Genomic DNA, 17,152 nt, shown 5'->3' with positions numbered 1-17,152 from the left:
TGGGCGGGGCGGGGCGGGGCGGGGCGCCGCGGCCGGGGGTATGCTGCGACGTCACGTGAGGGGGAGGGGGATTCGGCCCCGCCAATCCCAGCCTGACGGCGTGGGGCGGAGGGCGGTCGTCATTGGGTCTCGGCGGCAGGCGCTCCTGCTTCTGCTACCTGTTGCTACGGGCGCTGTAGACCTGCAGCGAGGCGCGGGAAGGCTCGTCTCGCGAGAACTCGGCTCCCTTCATGACTGTGGCAGCTGCAGCGGTTCTGGGACTGACATGGACGCTCATGAGGACTACGTTTGGCCGAGGGCAACCTCGGAGCTCATTCTCCTCCCGGTCACGGGTCTGGAGTGCGTGGGGGAGCGGCTTTTGGCGGGTGAGTTTTGGTTTGAGGCGCGCGCTAGCGGAGAAGAAACTGAACGCTCGCCTGGGGAGCGGCCTTAAGAACAAAGGGATGCCGCGAGGAGGAGGACGGGCGGCGGGCGGGAGCCCGGAGATGGCGGGGCTGAAGCGCGGCCCGAGGAGCCCAGGAAACAAAGAACTGAGGTGGCTCCCGAGGCCTTTCATAAACTGCAGGTGACGCGGAGAGGGCGGGTGGGATGGCAAAAAGGAGCAGGGAAACGCGGTCGGCGGGGGCGGGGGAAGGGAATGAGAGACGCCTGTGGCCGCTTGGATGAGTTGGGCGGGGCCTTGGCCTCTCCTGAGGGGGCTCGGCGAGTAGGTTGGCGATGGGTCCCCCCCGTGGGCGGGTCCAGAGCCCGGGGCGTGGCCTTTCGGGCGTGGGCAAGGCCCAGAAGGGGGTGTGGCCTCTCCGGTGTGAGGGTGCGGCGGGTGAGGCTCTTACCTAGAAGGTGGGGATGAAGAGCCTTTGGCCAGGATGGGGTCGCGGGAAGCCAAGGACGAGACCTTTCTGAGTAGGCCAGTGCTCGGGGAGGCGGAGGGCGAGGTCACTCCTGAGATGGTTGGGTTCCAGGAAGTCCGATGTCGATGCCCCTCCGAGGAAGGTCGGCTCGGGTAGCAGAGGCCAGGGATCTGAGGCGGCAGAGACCTGGGGAGCGGTGAGGCTCGACTGGAAGCCACTAGTGACCGATGATGGTGCTGCGGAGTTTGATAAGGGTCCCAAGGCAGAGCACTGGCTGTCAAGCCTTGAGTGAGCTGCTAGCAATCCTAACGGGGATGGATGTATGGGGGTGGGGGATGGGGCGAGGGATGGCCCAATTTTGGTGTGGTGTGGGGGCTCTGGGAGCCCAAGGTTACTACACTGAGCTAAACTCCTAAGGCTCCTGGAGGAGAGGATAGCTAAGCAGAAAACTGAAGAACCGCAAAAGTAAACTAGAAGAGAAGGTTCCTGGCAGAGGGTGAGCAAGCCAAAGGCCTTAAGACTGAGTTTGTCACTTTGTGTGAAAGAGGGAATTCTTATGAGGCTTCAGTAGGAGGGGAGGGTGGTCTAGCAGAAGAGGCTGGAGAAATGAGCAGAGGCCAGACCATTTAAGGCCTAGATTTGACTTTATCCTTAAGGGCATAAGGTCCCAGTGGCGAAGCCCCATTGAAAGGTATTAAGCGTGGGAATGGCTTGGGAAGTTCAGATCAGAAAGCTTTTAAAGTGAATTCACCTATTCCTGTGACTTCCAAAGTGACTTTTATATTGACAGTTCTCAGATCCCACCCTTGTGTACTGATGATCTAAATGTGTATCTACAATCTGAATTCCCAGCCCTTGTTGTCAAGTGCACAGGTGCCTACAAATTGAAATACTCCTGCTCAGCAGAGGGAACACCAGCCAGTCAGGTGCCCAAGCCCAAGAATCTACCTTGTTCCCTAGGCCAGTCTGGTTGATTTTCACTTCATACATGTGGCATCTGTCTATTTTTTCTACCTTTATTGCCATCAAATTTGAGGCCATGCACCTATGCCTCCCTGACCCTCTCAGTAATGTTCTCTCTAGCCCATCCTTGAGCCCTTTGTTTCCTGTTTTAGCCACACTACCCAAAGCTCTTGCTCACCTCAGGGCCATCAGATTTGCTGTTTCCTCTGCTAGGAAAGGTTCACCCCCTCTCACTCCTGCCTGCTCTTCCTTTGGCTTACTGCTGCTGATCCCTGATTCCTCAGCCTAAATGTTTTGTCCTCCAGTTGGCCTCCCCAGACACTCACCCAGTCTGGTTAGATCAGACCAGGGTTTCTTAGTCTCAGCACTATTGATATATTGGAACAGATCATTCTTTGTGTGAGGGGCTGTCTAAATTGTAGGATGTATAGCAGCATCATTTAGCCTCCACTCCTAGATGCAAGTAGCACACACAACTCCCGGTTGTAGCAACCAAAAATGTCTTCAGACATTACCAAATGTTTCTGGGGGGGAAATTTCCCCTCTGGTGAGAACCACTGGAGTAGACTTTCCCATTTTATATCCTTTTTTTTCCCCCCCTCATTTTATATTTTTATATCAACCTATATAGTTCTTTCTTGGAACTTACCAAAATTATAACTATGTAGTTTACTTGTGTGATATTGTTTGTTTGTTTTTAATATTTATTTATTTGGCTGTTCCGGGTCTTCATTGCTGCATGTGGGATCTTCAGTTGCGGCATGCAGGATCTTTTAGTTGCGGCATGAGAACTCTTAGTTGCAGAATGCAAACTCTTAGTTGCTGCATGTGGGACCTAGTTCCCTGACCAGGGATGGAACCCGGGACCCCGGATTGGGAGCGTGGAGTCTTAGCCACTGGACCACCAGGGAAGTCCCTACTTATCTTTTTTTTTTTTTTTTTTTTTAAATTAATTTATTTATTTTTAGCTGTGTTGGGTCTTCGTTTCTGTGCGAGGGCTTTCTCTAGTTGCGGCGAGCGGGGGCCACTCTTCATCGCGGTGCGCGGGCCTCTCACTATCGCGGCCTCTAGTTGCGGAGCACAGGCTCCAGACGCGCAGGCTCAGTAACTGTGGCTCACGGGCCTAGTTGCTCCGCGGCATGTGGGATCTTCCCAGACCAGGGCTCGAACCCGTGTCCCCTGCACTGGCAGGCAGACTCTCAACCCCTGCGCCACCAGGGAAGGCCCCCTACTTATCTTTTAATTTTTATTTTATGTTAGAGTATAGTTGATTAACAATGTTGTGTTAGTTTCAGGTGTACAGCAGAGTGATTCAGTTATACATATACATGTATGTATTCTTTTTCAAATTCTTTTCCCATTTAGGTTATTACAGAGTACTGAGCAGAGTTACCTGTGCTATACAGTAGGTCCTTGTTGGTTATTGTATTACTTTTTAGAATATTTATTTATATATTTTTTGGTTATCTGTTTTATTTTTGTTTGGTTTTTTAAAAATATTTATTTATTTGGTTGCGTTGGGTCTTAGTTGCAGCTCCAGGACTCCTTAGTTGTGGCTTGCCAGCTCCTTAGTTGTGGCATGTGAACTCTTAGTTGCGGCATGCATGTGGGATCCAGTTCCCTGACCAGGGATCAAACCCGGGTCCCCTGCTTTGGGAGTGTGCAATCTTATCCACTGCGCCACCAGGGAAGTCCCCTGGTTATCTATTTTATTTATTTATTTAAAGTATTTTATTTATTTATTTATTGGCTGTGTTGGGTCTTTGTTGCTGCGCGCGGGCTTTCTCTAGTTGCGGTGAGTGGGGGCTACTCTTTGTTGTGGTGCGAGGGCTTCTCATTGCGGTGGTTTCTCTTGTTGCGTAGCAAGGGCTCTAGGTGTGCGGGCTTCAGTAGTTGTAGCACATGGGCTCAGTAGTTGTGGCTCGCGGGCTCTAGAGCGCAGGCTCAGTAGTTGTTGCGCACAGGATTAGTTGCTCCGTGGCACGTGGGATCTTCCTGGACCAGGGCTCAAACCCGTGTCCCCTGCATTGGCAGGCAGACTCTTAACCACTGCGCCACCAGGGAAGCCCCTGGTTATCTATTTTAAATATGTGTGTGTACATTGTCAATCCCAGATTCCCAATCTATCCCTCCCCCCACTCTTTCCCCCACCCTGTAACCGTAGTTTTGTCTTGTTTTGTTTTTTTAAATTTTATTGGAGTATAATTGATTTACAATGTTGTGTTAGTTTCAGGTGTACAGCAAAGTGATTAGGTTATATGTATACATATATTCATTCTTTCTCAGATTCTTTACCGATATAGGTGATTACAGAATATTGAGTAGAGTTCCCTGTGCTATACAGTAGGTCCTTGTTGGTTATCTGTTTTTTATATAGTAATGTGTGTATGTTAATCCCAAACTCCTAATTTATCCCTCCCTGCCACGTTTCCCCTTTGGTAACCATAAGTTTGTTTTTGAAATCTGTGAGTCTGTTTCTGTTTTGTAAATACGTTCATTTGTGTCTTTTTTTTTTTTTCTGGCTGTGCCTCGCAGCTTGTGGGATCTTAGTTCCCCCACCAGGGATCAAACCCGGGCCCTCGGCAGTGAGAGCGTGGAGTCATAACCACTGGACCAACAGGGAATTCCCTGTTGTAGACTTTTTGATGATGGCCATTCTGACCGGCGTGAGGTGATACCTCATTGTAGTTTTGATTTGCATTTCTCTGATAATTAGTGACGTTAAGCATCTTTTCATGTATTTTTTGGCCATCTGTTGCGTGATATTGTTTAATGTCTTCCTAATCCACAGGAGCAGGGTCTTATTCATTACTCCAGCATATAGTTCATTGTCTGGTTTATAATCGATGTTCTGCAGTTTTTTGTTTTTGTTTTTTTTTGTTTTTTGACCGCACTACAGGGCTTTCGGGATCTTAGTTCCCCAGCCAGGGTTCGAACCCGAGCCCCAGCAGTGAAAGCCGAGTCCTAACCACTGGACCGCCAGGGAATTCCCAAATAAGTGTTTATTGAATGTCAAAAGATTGAGATCACATGCTGGGAATAGCATGAGGGATTGCTGTTGTCATCTCAGGTTAAGAGGTGATGTCCTGGATCAAAGTCACTGTGGGGGATTGGATTTACAAATTCTTTAGAAAATGAAATCTGCAGAACTTGGAGACAAGATGTGGGAAGTTAAAAGGAATGGGCTTCCCAGTTTGGGGCTGGGGTTGGGCAAAAGATGGTATGGTCATTGGGGTGAGGACATGGAGCAAACTTGAGGATGAGCTAGTAGAGTAGGACGTGCCTGCAGGGCAGCCAGGGGGCAGCTGAGGGTCACAGCAGCATCTGCTGCCAAAGTGTGGGCTGCCTTTCCCCATTGATATTGAACATACTCACATCTTCTGAGATACAGAGAAGAAGCTCCTGGAAATCCGGAGGGGTTCTGCTGTGGACCCAAGGTGGAAAGATTGACTTACTGGGTCTGCCTCTCCCATGGGGGAGGTGGGAGTGGGAAGAATGCATGTAGCGGTAAATGAGGCCAAGGATTTGGGGACTAAAGCTGAGAGGGTTCCTGTCTGAAGCATGAGAAGTTAGGTGGGGTGAGGAGGAGACTGAGTTTGAGGAATTCATGGTTGAATTGAATGTGATGGGTGACTGATGAGGGGATCAGAAAGTCAGCACTGAAGGTACAGCTGAAGGTGAGACCAAGGATTTTCCAAGGTTCAAGCCTGCAGGACTGAGTGACCTAATATATTCATAAGCTACTTACTGAGAATTTTCCCTGCTCCCTGTCTCTTCTTCATGGCTCATCAGAGTTAGGTGAGGGGTTCTGATGTGGCTCTTTGCCTCTGTCCAGGTGAGGGGCCAGATGTCCTGGTGTACACCTTGGATTTTGGTGGACATCTGCGGATGATGAAACGAGTGCAGAACCTGCTTGGCCACTATCTTATCCATGGGTTCCGAGTGCGACCAGAACCCAACGGAGACCTTGACTCGGAGGCCATGGTGGCGGTGTTTGGGAGCAAGGGACTCCGAATTGTGAAAATTGGCTGGGGACAGGGCCGCTTCCGGGAGCTCTGGCGCTCTGGCCTGTGGAACATGTCTGACTGGATCTGGGATGCCCGTTGGCTTGAGGGGAACATGGCCTTGGCCCTGGGCCACAACTCAGTGGTGCTGTATGACCCTGTGGTAGGGTGCATCCTGCAGGACGTGCCCTGCACGGACAGGTGCACCCTCTCCTCAGCCTGTCTGATTGGAGATACCTGGAAGGAGCTGACCATAGTGGCGGGTGCCGTTTCCAACCAGCTCCTGGTCTGGTACCCAGCAGCTGCTTTAATAGACAATAAGCCAGTAGCCCCCGACCGACGGGTTAGTGGGCACGTGGGTGTCATCTTCAGCATGTCGTACCTGGAAAGCAAGGGCTTGTTGGCCACAGCTTCAGAAGACCGAAGTGTTCGCATCTGGAAGGTGGGTGACCTGCGGGTGCCTGGGGGTCGGGTGCAGAATATTGGGCACTGCTTCGGGCACAGTGCCCGTGTATGGCAGGTTAAGCTCCTAGAAAATTACCTTATCAGTGCAGGAGAAGACTGCGTCTGCTTGGTATGGAGCCACGAAGGCGAAATCCTCCAGGCCTTTCGGGGCCACCAGGGCCGTGGGATCCGGGCCATAGCTGCTCATGAGAGACAGGCCTGGGTGATCACTGGGGGCGATGACTCAGGCATCCGGCTATGGCACCTGTTGGGGCGTGGGTACCCGGGTTCGGGGGTCTCCGCCCTCTGCTTCAAGTCCCGTAGCAGGCCAGGTGCCCTCAAGGCTGTGACGCTGGCTGGCTCATGGCGAGTACTGGCAGTGACTGATACAGGGGCCCTGTACCTTTATGACCTCGAGGTCAAGTGCTGGGAGCAGCTGCTGGAGGACAAGTGCTTCCAGTCCTACTGCCTCCTGGAGGCAGCCCCTGGTCCTGAGGGCTTCGGACTGTGTGCCATGGCCAATGGGGAAGGTCATGTCAAGGTTGTCCCCATCAACACTCCAACTGCAGCTGTGGATCTGACCCTGTTCCATGGGAAGGTGCACAGCCTGAGCTGGGCCTTGCGTGGCTACGAGGAGCTTCTGTTGCTAGCATCGGGCCCTGGTGGTGTGGTGGCTTGCCTAGAGATCTCTGCTGCGCCCTCTGGCAAGGCCATCTTCGTCAAGGAACGTTGCCGGTACCTCCTACCTCCAAGCAAGCAGAGGTGGCACACATGCAGTGCCTTCCTACCCCCGGGTGACTTCCTGGTGTGCGGGGACCGCCGGGGCTCCGTGTTGCTGTTCCCCTCCCGACCAGATCTGCTCAAGGATCTTGGGGTCGGAGGCAAAGTTGGGGCTGGTACTGGAGCACTTGGAACGGGTAGTGGCAGTGGTGGGAGTGAGAACGCCTTGGCTGAGTGGGGCCCTGTGTCCACCCTCCCTTCTCTGCATGGGAAACAGGGTGTGACCTCGGTCACCTGCCATGGTGGCTACGTGTACACTACAGGGCGTGATGGCGCCTACTACCAGCTCTTGGTGCGAGGTGGCCAACTCCAGCCAGTCCTAAGGCAAAAATCCTGTCGAGGTATGAACTGGGTGGCTGGGCTCCGAATGGTGGCTGATGGGAGCATGGTCATCCTGGGTTTCCACGCCAACGAGTTTGTGGTGTGGAGCCCCCGGTCGCATGAGAAGCTGCACATTATCAACTGTGGTGGAGGGCATCGCTCTTGGGCCTTCTCTGATACTGAGGCAGCTATGGCCTTTGCCTACCTCAAGGATGGGGATGTCATGCTGTACCGGGCTCTTGGTGGCTGCACGCGGCCACATGTGATTCTCCGGGAGAGCCTGCATGGCCGTGAGATCACTTGTGTAAAGCGTGTGGGCACCATCACCCTGGGGCCTGAATTTGGGGTGCCCAGCTTCATGCAGCCTGACCACCTGGAGCCCACCAGTGAGGGCCCTGGCCTGATCGACATTGTGATAACGTGCAGCGAGGACACCACCGTCTGTATCCTGGCACTCCCCACAGCCACAGGCTCAGCCCATGCGCTTACAGCTGTCTGTAACCACATCTCCTCGGTGCGTGCAGTGGCTGTGTGGGGCACTGGCACCCCAGGTGGCCCTCAGGATCCTCGGCCAGGCCTGACTGCCCATGTGGTGTCTGCGGGGGGCAGGGCTGAGATGCACTGCTTCACAATCATGGTCACCCCAGACCCCAGCACCCCAAGCTGCCTTGCCTGCCACGTCATGCACCTTTCGTCTCACCGGCTGGATGAGTACTGGGACCGGCAGCGCAATCGGCACCGGATGATCAAGGTGGACCCAGAGACCAGGTGAGGTGCACCGTCAGACAGGAGCACGGGGTGGGGGGGCATGCAGGGCAAGCCCTGTGCCGCTGCTCCCAGGCTCTGCCTGATGGCTGTGTACTGTCCTTGCAGGTACATGTCCCTAGCTGTGTGTGAGCTCGACCGGCCTGGCCTTGGCCCCCTTGTGGCTGCAGCCTGTAGCGATGGGGCAGTGAGGTGAGCATATAGGACCCAGGGGGCCTGGAGACAAAAGAAAAGAATGTAAGGATGTTTAGAATGGGTTCTGAGCTGGGCCATTCTCTGCACCCCCCAGGCTCTTTCTCTTGCAGGACTCTGGGCAGCAGCTACAGCTCCTGGCTGAAACCTTCCACCACAAGCGCTGTGTCCTCAAGGTCCACTCCTTCACACACGATGCAACAAATCAGCGGCGGTGAGAGGGGCTGCATGGTGGTCCTGCATGGGTTTGGTGGGGGCTTCTATTGCTTTCCATCCCCCTCACTGACCCAGCTGCCTTTTCCTGGCTACCAGGAGGCTGTTCCTGTGCAGTGCAGCCACGGATGGCAGCCTGGCCTTCTGGGATCTCACCACTGTGCTGGACCATGGCTCCCCTGCCCTGGAGCCTCCAGCGGACCCTGGGCTTCCCTACCGTGAGTAGCTAGAGTGCCACTATGGCTGTCCCCCCACCTCCCAGTGCACCTAGCCAAGTGTTGAGCTGGGTCGTGACAACCATCTTCTTCCTCCAGGGTTGGGCAGCCCCTGCCTGACCCTCCAGGCTCACAGCTGTGGTGTCAACAGCCTGCACACCTTGCCCACACGTGAGGGCCATCTTGTGGCCAGTGGCAGTGAGGATGGCTCCCTCCATGTCTTTGTGCTTACTGTGGAGGTGCCAGAGCTGGAAGAGGCTGTGGGGGGCGCTGAGCTGGTGCCCCAGCTGCAAGTGCTGGAAGAATACTCTCTCCCCTGTGCACATGCTGCCCATGTGACAGGCCTCAAGATCTTAAGCCCAAGCCTCATGGTCTCAGCCTCCATCGACCAACGGCTTACCTTCTGGCGTCTGGGGCATGGTGAGCCCACCTTTATGAACAGTACAGTGTACCACGTAGCAGATGTGGCCGACATGGACTGCTGGCCTGTGAGCCCTGAGTTTGGCCACCGCTGTGCTCTTGGGGGCCAGGGCCTTGAGGTTTACAACTGGTATGACTGAGATGTCCCGCGGTGGCCGGCATGCTGGGCATGGGGCCTGCTCACAGACAGAGTGACTGTCTGTGCCCATGCCCAGTGTGCCTTGAGGGGAGGAAGAGGCAGCCGCGGGTTCCTGACTCAAGAGCAGGAGCTGGAGGTGAGTTGAAAGCCACCTGGGCAGACCAAGAATATGCCCCACTCCCCACAATGGGACAAAACTTTGTCACAGAAGCAATTTATTTTGGTTCTGGGTCTCTAACAAAATCTGTGGGTTTTTCCCCTTTCAGTTGATGACTTTGCAGACATACCCAGATATTGGGGCCTCTGTGGCCTTAGATGTGACTCAGTGGAGGGAGACCCAGCATGGCCAGCCCGGTGTGGAGCACTTCACGCACAGCCCGCAGAAGCTGCAGACGGGCAAACATTTGACCAAACAAGTGTGGTCGAGGCTCCTGGAGGAGAGAAAGGGGCCTGCTGGTTTCATCCTTTGCTTCCCCTGCACCCCCCACATATGCCCTTTTGCTGTGCACTTACCCCTAGGATGTGTACCCGGTTATAGTATGAGCTGAAATCCATGCTGAGCTGTACCAGGAACTTGCACACCTAGAGACAAGAGGCTGAGTCACTGGCTTGTCTCTCTTTGTGCCCCAGAATAAAGAACAGTGTGTGCAGTCCATCCCAGTCTCCTCTGCCTTACCATCTCTGTGCGTGCAGTGATGTGGAGCCCTGGGGCTGTGCAGGGCAGGGCTGCTGTGTGGCCCAGCAGGTCTGGGAAGGGGAGGACGCTGTTGAAGAGCAGCAACCACTCACCCTGTGGGGGAGAAGGGTGCTGGGAGGGAAAGGCCTGTGCTTCCCACACGTGACAGCTACCCAAGAGGGGCACTCACCTCATCATGTAGCAGGGAAAAATCCAGACTGCTCACAGGTGGGAAAGTGGGGTACAGACCTTGTTCCATGCTGCACTTGTAACTCTCAAAGAGTGTGGCAAGACGTGCACAATTATACATGACAAAGGTGCCACTTTTGGTGCCCTTTGTGGAAATGCTGCTGTCGGCCAGGGCCAAGAGAAGCTGAGGAATGAGGGCACAGCTGCAGAGGGAGGACAGCCGCTGCACACTCTGTTCCCCCCAGCCCTGGCCCAGCAGGGCGCCCAGGCTCACCTGACTTTGTGGGGCTGTGCTGAGCATCTCAAACTTAATGGTTGCCACAGAGAGAACCCTGAAGATTTCCATCCAGGCTGGGTCTGAAGGAGTACGGATCAGTTATGTCTCTACAGGCAGGGAACAAGGAGGGCAGGGGTGCAAATGACCTTCCCCTACCCAAAGCACAGCCAGGGTCTCCCAGGCGCACCTTGTGCCAGGTCCCTACCGTGCTTCAGTGCTGAGGCCTTGCACACCTGGGCATGCCGGAGCCTGCATTTTGAAAAGAGTGAGAGGAGGACCAGTGGGCAGAGTCCCCCACCGCAACTACCCTGGCTTGGTGGCCTTCCTTCCAGCCTCACTCACTCGTAGTACTCGGGGGCAGTCAGGGTGCCAGGTGCACCAGCTACTTTCACTGGGCCACAGACCAGGTGCTTCTGTCAGGAAGATAGCAGGGGCTCAGCCAGCTGGCGATACCCTCCAGGAACCTAAATTTGGTTCCTGGACTCCCCCCGCCCAGCTTTTTACCTTAGGACCTCCATCCCCTCAGGGTAGCCTCCTCAACCTATTCTTCAATATTCTCTGGGCTATGATGCCTTTTGAGACCTCTCCCAGCACCTGCTGCACGTGCCCATTTACCAACCCTAACATCTCCCCAAGGTCAAGTATCACCTTCTGGACCCATCAACTAACAAGTGGGTTTCAAGGGCCCTCTGAGGTTGGTGTAGGGAGCCACCATCACTAACCTACCTGTCTGAGAGGAGCCTGGTCATCCAACTTCCACCAAAGCAGGTCCAACTTCTGTTGCTGGAACTCCTCCTCACAGCTCACCACGTGTACAACCATGCAGCTATCTGCGCCAGCATCTGGGGCCGCGGCCTATAGGGTAGGACAGTCGCTGCTGGGGACACGAGACACCTGGTTTGCCAGAGGCCTGCAGGGTGGGGTGTCAGTCACTAACCAGGCCTAGGGAGCTGTCCTCAGCCCAATCCTGCACAGCCTGTTGCAGCTCCGCCAACACAGCGAGCAGATCCTCCGTCACTGCGAAGAGAACACACAGGGCTGAGGCTGGCGGGGATTGCAGGGCCCGACTACTTTCTTTATCTTTTTTTTTTTTAAAACATGGATTTAATAACTTATTTTTGGCTGTGTTGGGTCTTCGTTTCTGTGTGAGGGCTTTCTCTAGTTGTGGCAAGCGGGGGCCACTCTTCATCGCGATGCACGGGCCTCTCGTTGCGGAGCACAGGCTCCAAACGCGCAGGCTCAGTAGTTGTGGCTCACGGGCCTAGTTGCTCCGCGGCATGTGGGATCTTCCCAGACCAGGGCTCGAACCCGTGTCCCCTGCATTAGCAGGCAGATTCTCAACCACTGCGCCACCAGAGAAGCCCCCCGACTACTTTCTGGCCCTGCTAGGCTCCGGGTCCTACCCAGACAGCTGTCCAGGTTGGGGTCATAGCCAGTTGTGCGTCCCCGTTCGTCCACCAGCTCCTTCAGGCACACTCGGCCCAGGGCGCCAGGGGGCAGGGCTTCCGCGTTACGAGCAGGGGTGAGCTCTGCAAGCGCGCGGCTCCTCAGGGCTTCGGTCGCGGCTCTCTCTGAGGCCGCGGGCCAGTCCACCCGCAGCTGCTGCAGGAAGGTCGGCATGTGCGGGTCCCGCACGGCGGGCACTAGGCGCACACTCACCCTGCGAAGCGAGGCGGCCGCCTCAGCCCGAGCACCGGGCTCAGCTATCCCCCACTTTCCACCCGCAGCGGCTCTCGGGCCCCCATCGCGCGCTTTCTCCTTTGTGGGCCCGCGCCCCAGCTCACCTGTGAGCGTGCAAAGCTCGCGCCAGGTGGTCGGCCACGAGCACGGCACGCAGCTGGCTCAGGCGGAGGGCGCAGGGGCTGCCGCACAGCGCCGGGCAGTGCAGGACGACGCGCGGGCCCGGGGCGGCGGGGACGGTGGGCGCGGCATAGGCGGCCACGGCGCCGAGGACGCGCTCGAAGACGGCGGACCGCCGCAGCTGGAGAGCCAGCCCCGCGGGGGTTGGCGCGCAGCTCAGTACCGGGGCCACGCCAGGACCCTGCAGGCCGACGATGGCGTGAACCACGCGCTCGGGCACCTGCGGAAAGACAAGCTGGTGAGCGGGTCGCGGCGCTCCCAGCTACCTCGGGCCGCACGTCCCCGCCCTGCTCGCGCCCACCTGGTCGTCCCCGAAGCGCGCCTGCAGCGCGCGCCGCGGTGCCAAGAAGTCTCGGACACGCAGGTGGCGGGCGCGTGTCTCCTTGAACCACACTGGGCCGCCCGGCCCCAGGGCCGCGTTGAGAGCTCCCAGCGTCTCCTCTACCCCAAGGCGCATGGCGACCGGAAGGAGTAGGCAGAACCGGAAGCAACGAACCGGAAGCAAAATTTCGAGGTCGAACTTCCAGGAGGGCCAATTGGTTGGGGCAGGGATCTGGCTGCGGCCCGTGAGTGGACAGGTGCGCTCGACCTACGACTCCAGTGCTACCTCCGCGTGGCCCACCAGCTTGGCTCGGCTACGGGTCCGAAATCTCTGGGTACGCTACGGGCCTAGGATTCTCTCGCCGTCGCCCGTAGTAGCAAGCAGGGAAAAAACCTAAGTCTTACATTTATGTATTTGTGATAACGTTTCATTTCCTCCATTTACACATGATCAAAACGGCAAAAGTCCCAAGTGGAGTCTCACTGAAATAGGGCGGCTAACATTAAAGCCACTTTCATGACCTACTGAAAAAAGTCACATTTTTAAGAGAATTTGTGTTCTCCAGTTTCGGGTTATTTGCAAGCATTCCCTCCTTTGACATATGGGTTGTCTTTATTCCTAATAAATGCCCACTGATAGAATTGCTGGTTTTCTCCTCTTGAATCTTGAGTAATTAGAACCATCATGATGGTTTCCAGAAGCTCTTAATGCTTCTCCTTGAACCTGGTGTACTTTAACAAGGATCCTCCCACTTCCTGGTTTAGGCAACCAGCCATTGTGGGTCAAATAAACAATGTGACCATGAGAAGACCCAGCTTAAGAACAGTTCACTGAGCACCCCACTCCTCTACCAGTGAGAATGCTCTTTCCTCTGTCCCACCAGGGCTCCTGAATGTCTTCACTTTACTGTAACTTAGATAACCCTTTCCTCTTTTCTTTAATGGGGATTGAACCTAACGCAGTAAAGTGCTGTGCAGCAGATCACTGGCAAACCCCTGATCTCCGCCCTGGAGCAGTGAGAATAACCAGAGCTCAGAAAGGAGAGAAGCCTCGGCGCAGGAAAAGCTTGGCAAGGCCCCTTTCTGGGCTAGGGCTGCAAGGCCCTGCTGGGAAGCGCCGAAAGAGCACTGGGCGGACACGACATTCCCGATGGCTTCTTGGGTGCCCACTCAACGGGAGTGATCGTGTCATTCCAAAGCGCTTTCCATGCGTCACGCGCACGACCCGGGGACTGCTGCTAACAGGGTTGGGGGCCCGGAGGCGGAGCTGGGGACTTCAGCTACTCTGGGTGCATGAAGACGGTTGGGGGTGGTTTTACCCCAGGAAGTGAAAGGCTATCTTTAGCGAGCTGCGGGCTGGGGCTGCCCTGTGGGACTCACCGCCATTTGCAACCCTATCCGGAGGCCCTGGGTCCTCCCTCCCTTGCCAATGGTACCTCGGGCTCCAGAGATGGCCACCGCCTCGGCTCTCCGACGTCTACGCCTGTCACTTCTAGCCTGAGGGCGCACCTGAGAGGGGACGGAAACCAGAGCGACCCAATAAAGTATGTCTGGGGATCAGGGGCTAGCCCATTCCATCTGGGTCAGGACGCTGCTCAGGCAGGAGAGCAGGGAACGAAATCCAAGTGCAGCTGGAATGCTCTGGAGACAACAGCTGCTTTTGGGATTCCGTTGCCCGCTGTCCAGCCGGGGAGGGGGGCGGTTTGAGGGGGTTATCACTCGCCCTAGGGCCAGATCAAAACCCCCCACTCCCAGTCGCCGGACTCAGGAGCTGAAACCAAGTCTAGTGGGAACGAGCCGCTCACCTAGGCCCCCAAACAATATGGGTGGTGGGGGCCTTCCCCGGGACCAGGTCCCGATCCGGATTAGATCCGCGGGGTAGGATTAGTCCTGTTGGTCTCATGCAGTCAGGGCCACTGCAGTGACGGTGGCGGGGCGGGCTTCGGGATCAACCAAGAGGGAAGCGCGCCCGTGGGATCGGAGGGGAAGTAAACCCTCCTCGGGGACACCCCGGCACCCGGGACCCTTTGTCCGGTGACGCTGCCAGTGCCCGGAGCGCTAGGGGCCCAATGGGCCCGCACGGCAGCGACGGGACTCCCGGAAATCCATTGCGACCGTCCTCGGTTGTGTCAAGCCTCCCGCCAGCCCGGCCCCGAGGGTGGCAGACGCGGCAACGTGCCCCTGAGGCCAACACACGGTGGGCGCGCGGAGATGCCAGAACCTGCGCGGGCGCCAGCGATTCTCACGCCAGTAGGCCTTCTGATTCGGCTCAAGACGGGGCGCAAGGAATTCTCGGGACGCAAGCGAAGTGAGCGAGGACAGGGCGATGCTCCAGCCGCTGTCTAGTTCAACGTCGGGTCCGGTTTAGGCCCGGTCGACCGCCGAGCACCTAGAAGTACCCTACCAAGGCGTCCCCTTCCGCTTGCTCTAGCCGCAGATTTGGAGCCATTTTAAGGCGAAACCAACCAGCCACGCCCCCTCGCGCTCTGGAGAGGCCAATCCATGCTCAACCACGCCCCGTGCGACTCGCGGCCGCGGCGCCAACGGTCGCGCTTGTGACGGTTAGGGAGGGGCGGGACTCGGGGGACAACCGAGGGAAACCTGAGCTGCCCACCTCGCCCTCGGAACCCGACTCTCCAAAGCCGGGATTAGAGGCTTGGGGGCTGACGCCACGCCCTGGCCAGGTGTGCGGGAGTCGAACAGGTGCTCGGCCGCCCCGCCCCGGGCCCCGGGAGGCCGGCGTAATGGCTGAGAGCCGGGGGCCAGGCCGCGGCTGGGGCCCAGGCAGTGCCCTGAGGCCAGCCACGCCACCAGGTGTCCGGCTCCCGCAGGACGGCCTGCGGAGATCTGGGGAGGGGCGGACGGCAGTTGCTGACACCGGAGCCGCGCTGGGGGACGCGCCTTCATGGGACCGAGGCCCCTGGCCCGCTCCTTTCTCTCTCCCGCGCTGGGCCGGCCGAGTTGCGCGGTGCCCTCCGCGACGCTGGGGGCGCTGTAGCCGCGCTAGGCTTGGTGACGCCACGACCCCGCTGTGCTTGCGCCAGCCTCCCTGCACGCCGGTCCGCCATGGCCGCCGCGTTCGTGCTTCGGAGCCAGTACCGAGCGCGGCTCGCCCTTCGCTGTCCGCCTGCGCAGCTGCCATGGTGAGCCCGGACCCAGCGTCCCTGACCACCCGCTCCTACGGCCGGCGATTCCCGGCCCCCTAGACCCTGATCATACCTCTCCGCAGGGCCCCGCGGCGTGGGCATCGGCTCACGCCGGCGGATGACGAACTGTATCAGCGGACGCGCATCTCTCTGCTGCAGCGCGAGTCCCCGCACGATATGTACATCGACAGCTACAACAGCCGCGGCTTCACGGTCAACGGAAATCGCGTACTTGGGCCCTGTGCGCTACTGCCACACTCGGTGGTGCAGTGGAACGTGAGCCCTTCCCTGCAGTGAGGAAACCGAGGGCCAGAGTCACAGGCCTGCCCCCTGATTCTGTCCCTGGCACACCTGGCTTTTCTTTTGCCCCGCACTGGAGCAAGTAGAGGGCCTCTGGGGAAACCTAGGTGGACTTGTATTTAACTTGTCTCCTCCCCACACAGGTGGGTTCCCACCAGGACATCACCGAGGAAAGCTTCTCTCTCTTTTGGATGCTGGAGCCCCGAATAGGTATTGGAGGAGGGGAGGGCTGAAGTGCTGAGCCCCAGAAAGCCACCCTCTAGACAGACCTGGTTGTAGACTAGCCGTGCCCATCCTTCCCTAGAGATTGTTGTGGTGGGCACTGGAGACCGGACTGAGCGGCTGCAGTCCCACTTGCTGCGAGCCATGAGGCAGCGGGGCATCGCTGTGGAAGTGCAGGACACAGTATGTCTGGGACTTGGGAATGCGGAGGGGAGCCCAAGCTTAGAACTAGCCCAGCTGATGCTGGCTTTCTCTTTGCAGCCCAATGCCTGTGCCACTTTCAACTTCCTGTGTCATGAAGGCCGAGTGACAGGAGCTGCTCTCATTCCCCCACCTGGCGGGGCTGCACTCACATCTCTGGCCCAAGCTGCAGAATGAACCACCAGGAACTTACCTTACCCGTCCAGGAGGGCCCTGGCACCTTTTGCAGAATGCAGGGGTTTCCAAAGCTTTCACTAGCCCCTCCCCCTTTGTCACTGTAACACTTGTCTTGTTTGCCAGCAAATTAATAATTTAACCCACTTCTCTGATTTTGTAGGTGTGTTGCTGGCCAGGCGCTGCTGGCTCAGTGAGTTCTTGGAGGGGGTTGTGAAGGAACCAAGGGGTCATCTATTTGTCTACACTGCTTGGCCTCTCAGAGGCCAGGAGACAGTATAGGCACCTGTTCTAAGCTGTATATCTATCTACTTGCTGACATACAGATTTGAGGGGACCTCTGTGTTTTCTCCACGAGGTCCTTTTAGAGATTCAAGTTAGAGAATATGTATGTGGGTCTCAACCTGATCCCATGTGGCCAAACTTTGGGCTAGCAGGAGGCCCCGTGGATGCGAGTCCAAAGCCCCATGGACTGTTCT

The 17,152-nt window shown here is 56.8% G+C and overlaps 3 protein-coding genes across 13 annotated transcripts; 2 read left to right on the top strand and 1 right to left on the bottom strand.

Moving 5' to 3' along the window:
* Nucleotides 1–109: 109 nt before the first annotated feature.
* Nucleotides 110–9,793, top strand: WDR6 (WD repeat domain 6). Of its 2 annotated transcripts, none has more exons than XM_068557154.1 (7): nt 110–365; nt 5,650–8,131; nt 8,237–8,320; nt 8,418–8,534; nt 8,633–8,751; nt 8,848–9,443; nt 9,574–9,793. In XM_068557154.1, exons 1-6 carry the CDS (start codon nt 266–268, stop codon nt 9,306–9,308), a joined length of 3,363 nt encoding a protein of 1,120 aa, XP_068413255.1. In that variant the 5' UTR covers nt 110–265; the 3' UTR covers nt 9,309–9,443; nt 9,574–9,793. The 2 variants fall into 2 exon arrangements, with proteins under 2 accessions (XP_068413255.1, XP_068413256.1); XM_068557155.1 differs by lacking the exon at nt 110–365 and adding an exon at nt 396–565.
* On the bottom strand, nt 9,506–14,971 carry DALRD3 (DALR anticodon binding domain containing 3). Of its 10 annotated transcripts, none has more exons than XM_068557166.1 (13): nt 14,852–14,971; nt 14,067–14,139; nt 12,234–12,529; nt 11,853–12,109; nt 11,387–11,466; nt 11,176–11,304; nt 10,792–10,862; nt 10,637–10,698; nt 10,447–10,529; nt 10,174–10,356; nt 9,984–10,115; nt 9,821–9,889; nt 9,506–9,738 (listed from the first exon to the last, which is right to left on the bottom strand). In XM_068557166.1, exons 4-13 carry the CDS (start codon nt 12,067–12,069, stop codon nt 9,619–9,621), a joined length of 1,146 nt encoding a protein of 381 aa, XP_068413267.1. In that variant the 5' UTR covers nt 12,070–12,109; nt 12,234–12,529; nt 14,067–14,139; nt 14,852–14,971; the 3' UTR covers nt 9,506–9,618. The 10 variants fall into 10 exon arrangements, with proteins under 10 accessions (XP_068413267.1, XP_068413262.1, XP_068413257.1 ...); XM_068557161.1 differs by lacking the exon at nt 14,852–14,971 and adding an exon at nt 14,436–14,548 and having other exon boundaries at nt 9,821–9,903; XM_068557156.1 differs by lacking the exon at nt 14,852–14,971 and adding an exon at nt 14,436–14,548.
* A 230-nt stretch (nt 14,972–15,201) lies between these two features.
* Nucleotides 15,202–16,828, top strand: NDUFAF3 (NADH:ubiquinone oxidoreductase complex assembly factor 3). The gene is made up of 5 exons (XM_068557922.1): nt 15,202–15,773; nt 15,860–16,052; nt 16,220–16,286; nt 16,381–16,481; nt 16,560–16,828. The coding sequence occupies exons 1-5, from the start codon at nt 15,697–15,699 to the stop codon at nt 16,674–16,676; spliced, it is 555 nt and encodes a 184-aa protein (XP_068414023.1). The 5' UTR covers nt 15,202–15,696; the 3' UTR covers nt 16,677–16,828.
* Nucleotides 16,829–17,152: the final 324 nt, after the last annotated feature.

Source organism: Eschrichtius robustus, chromosome 12, assembly GCF_028021215.1.
Source record: "Eschrichtius robustus isolate mEscRob2 chromosome 12, mEscRob2.pri, whole genome shotgun sequence".
NCBI classification, from domain to species: domain Eukaryota; kingdom Metazoa; phylum Chordata; class Mammalia; order Artiodactyla; family Eschrichtiidae; genus Eschrichtius; species Eschrichtius robustus.
Note: the sequence above shows the minus strand (reverse complement) of the source record. Positions and strands in the feature narration are given on the sequence as shown.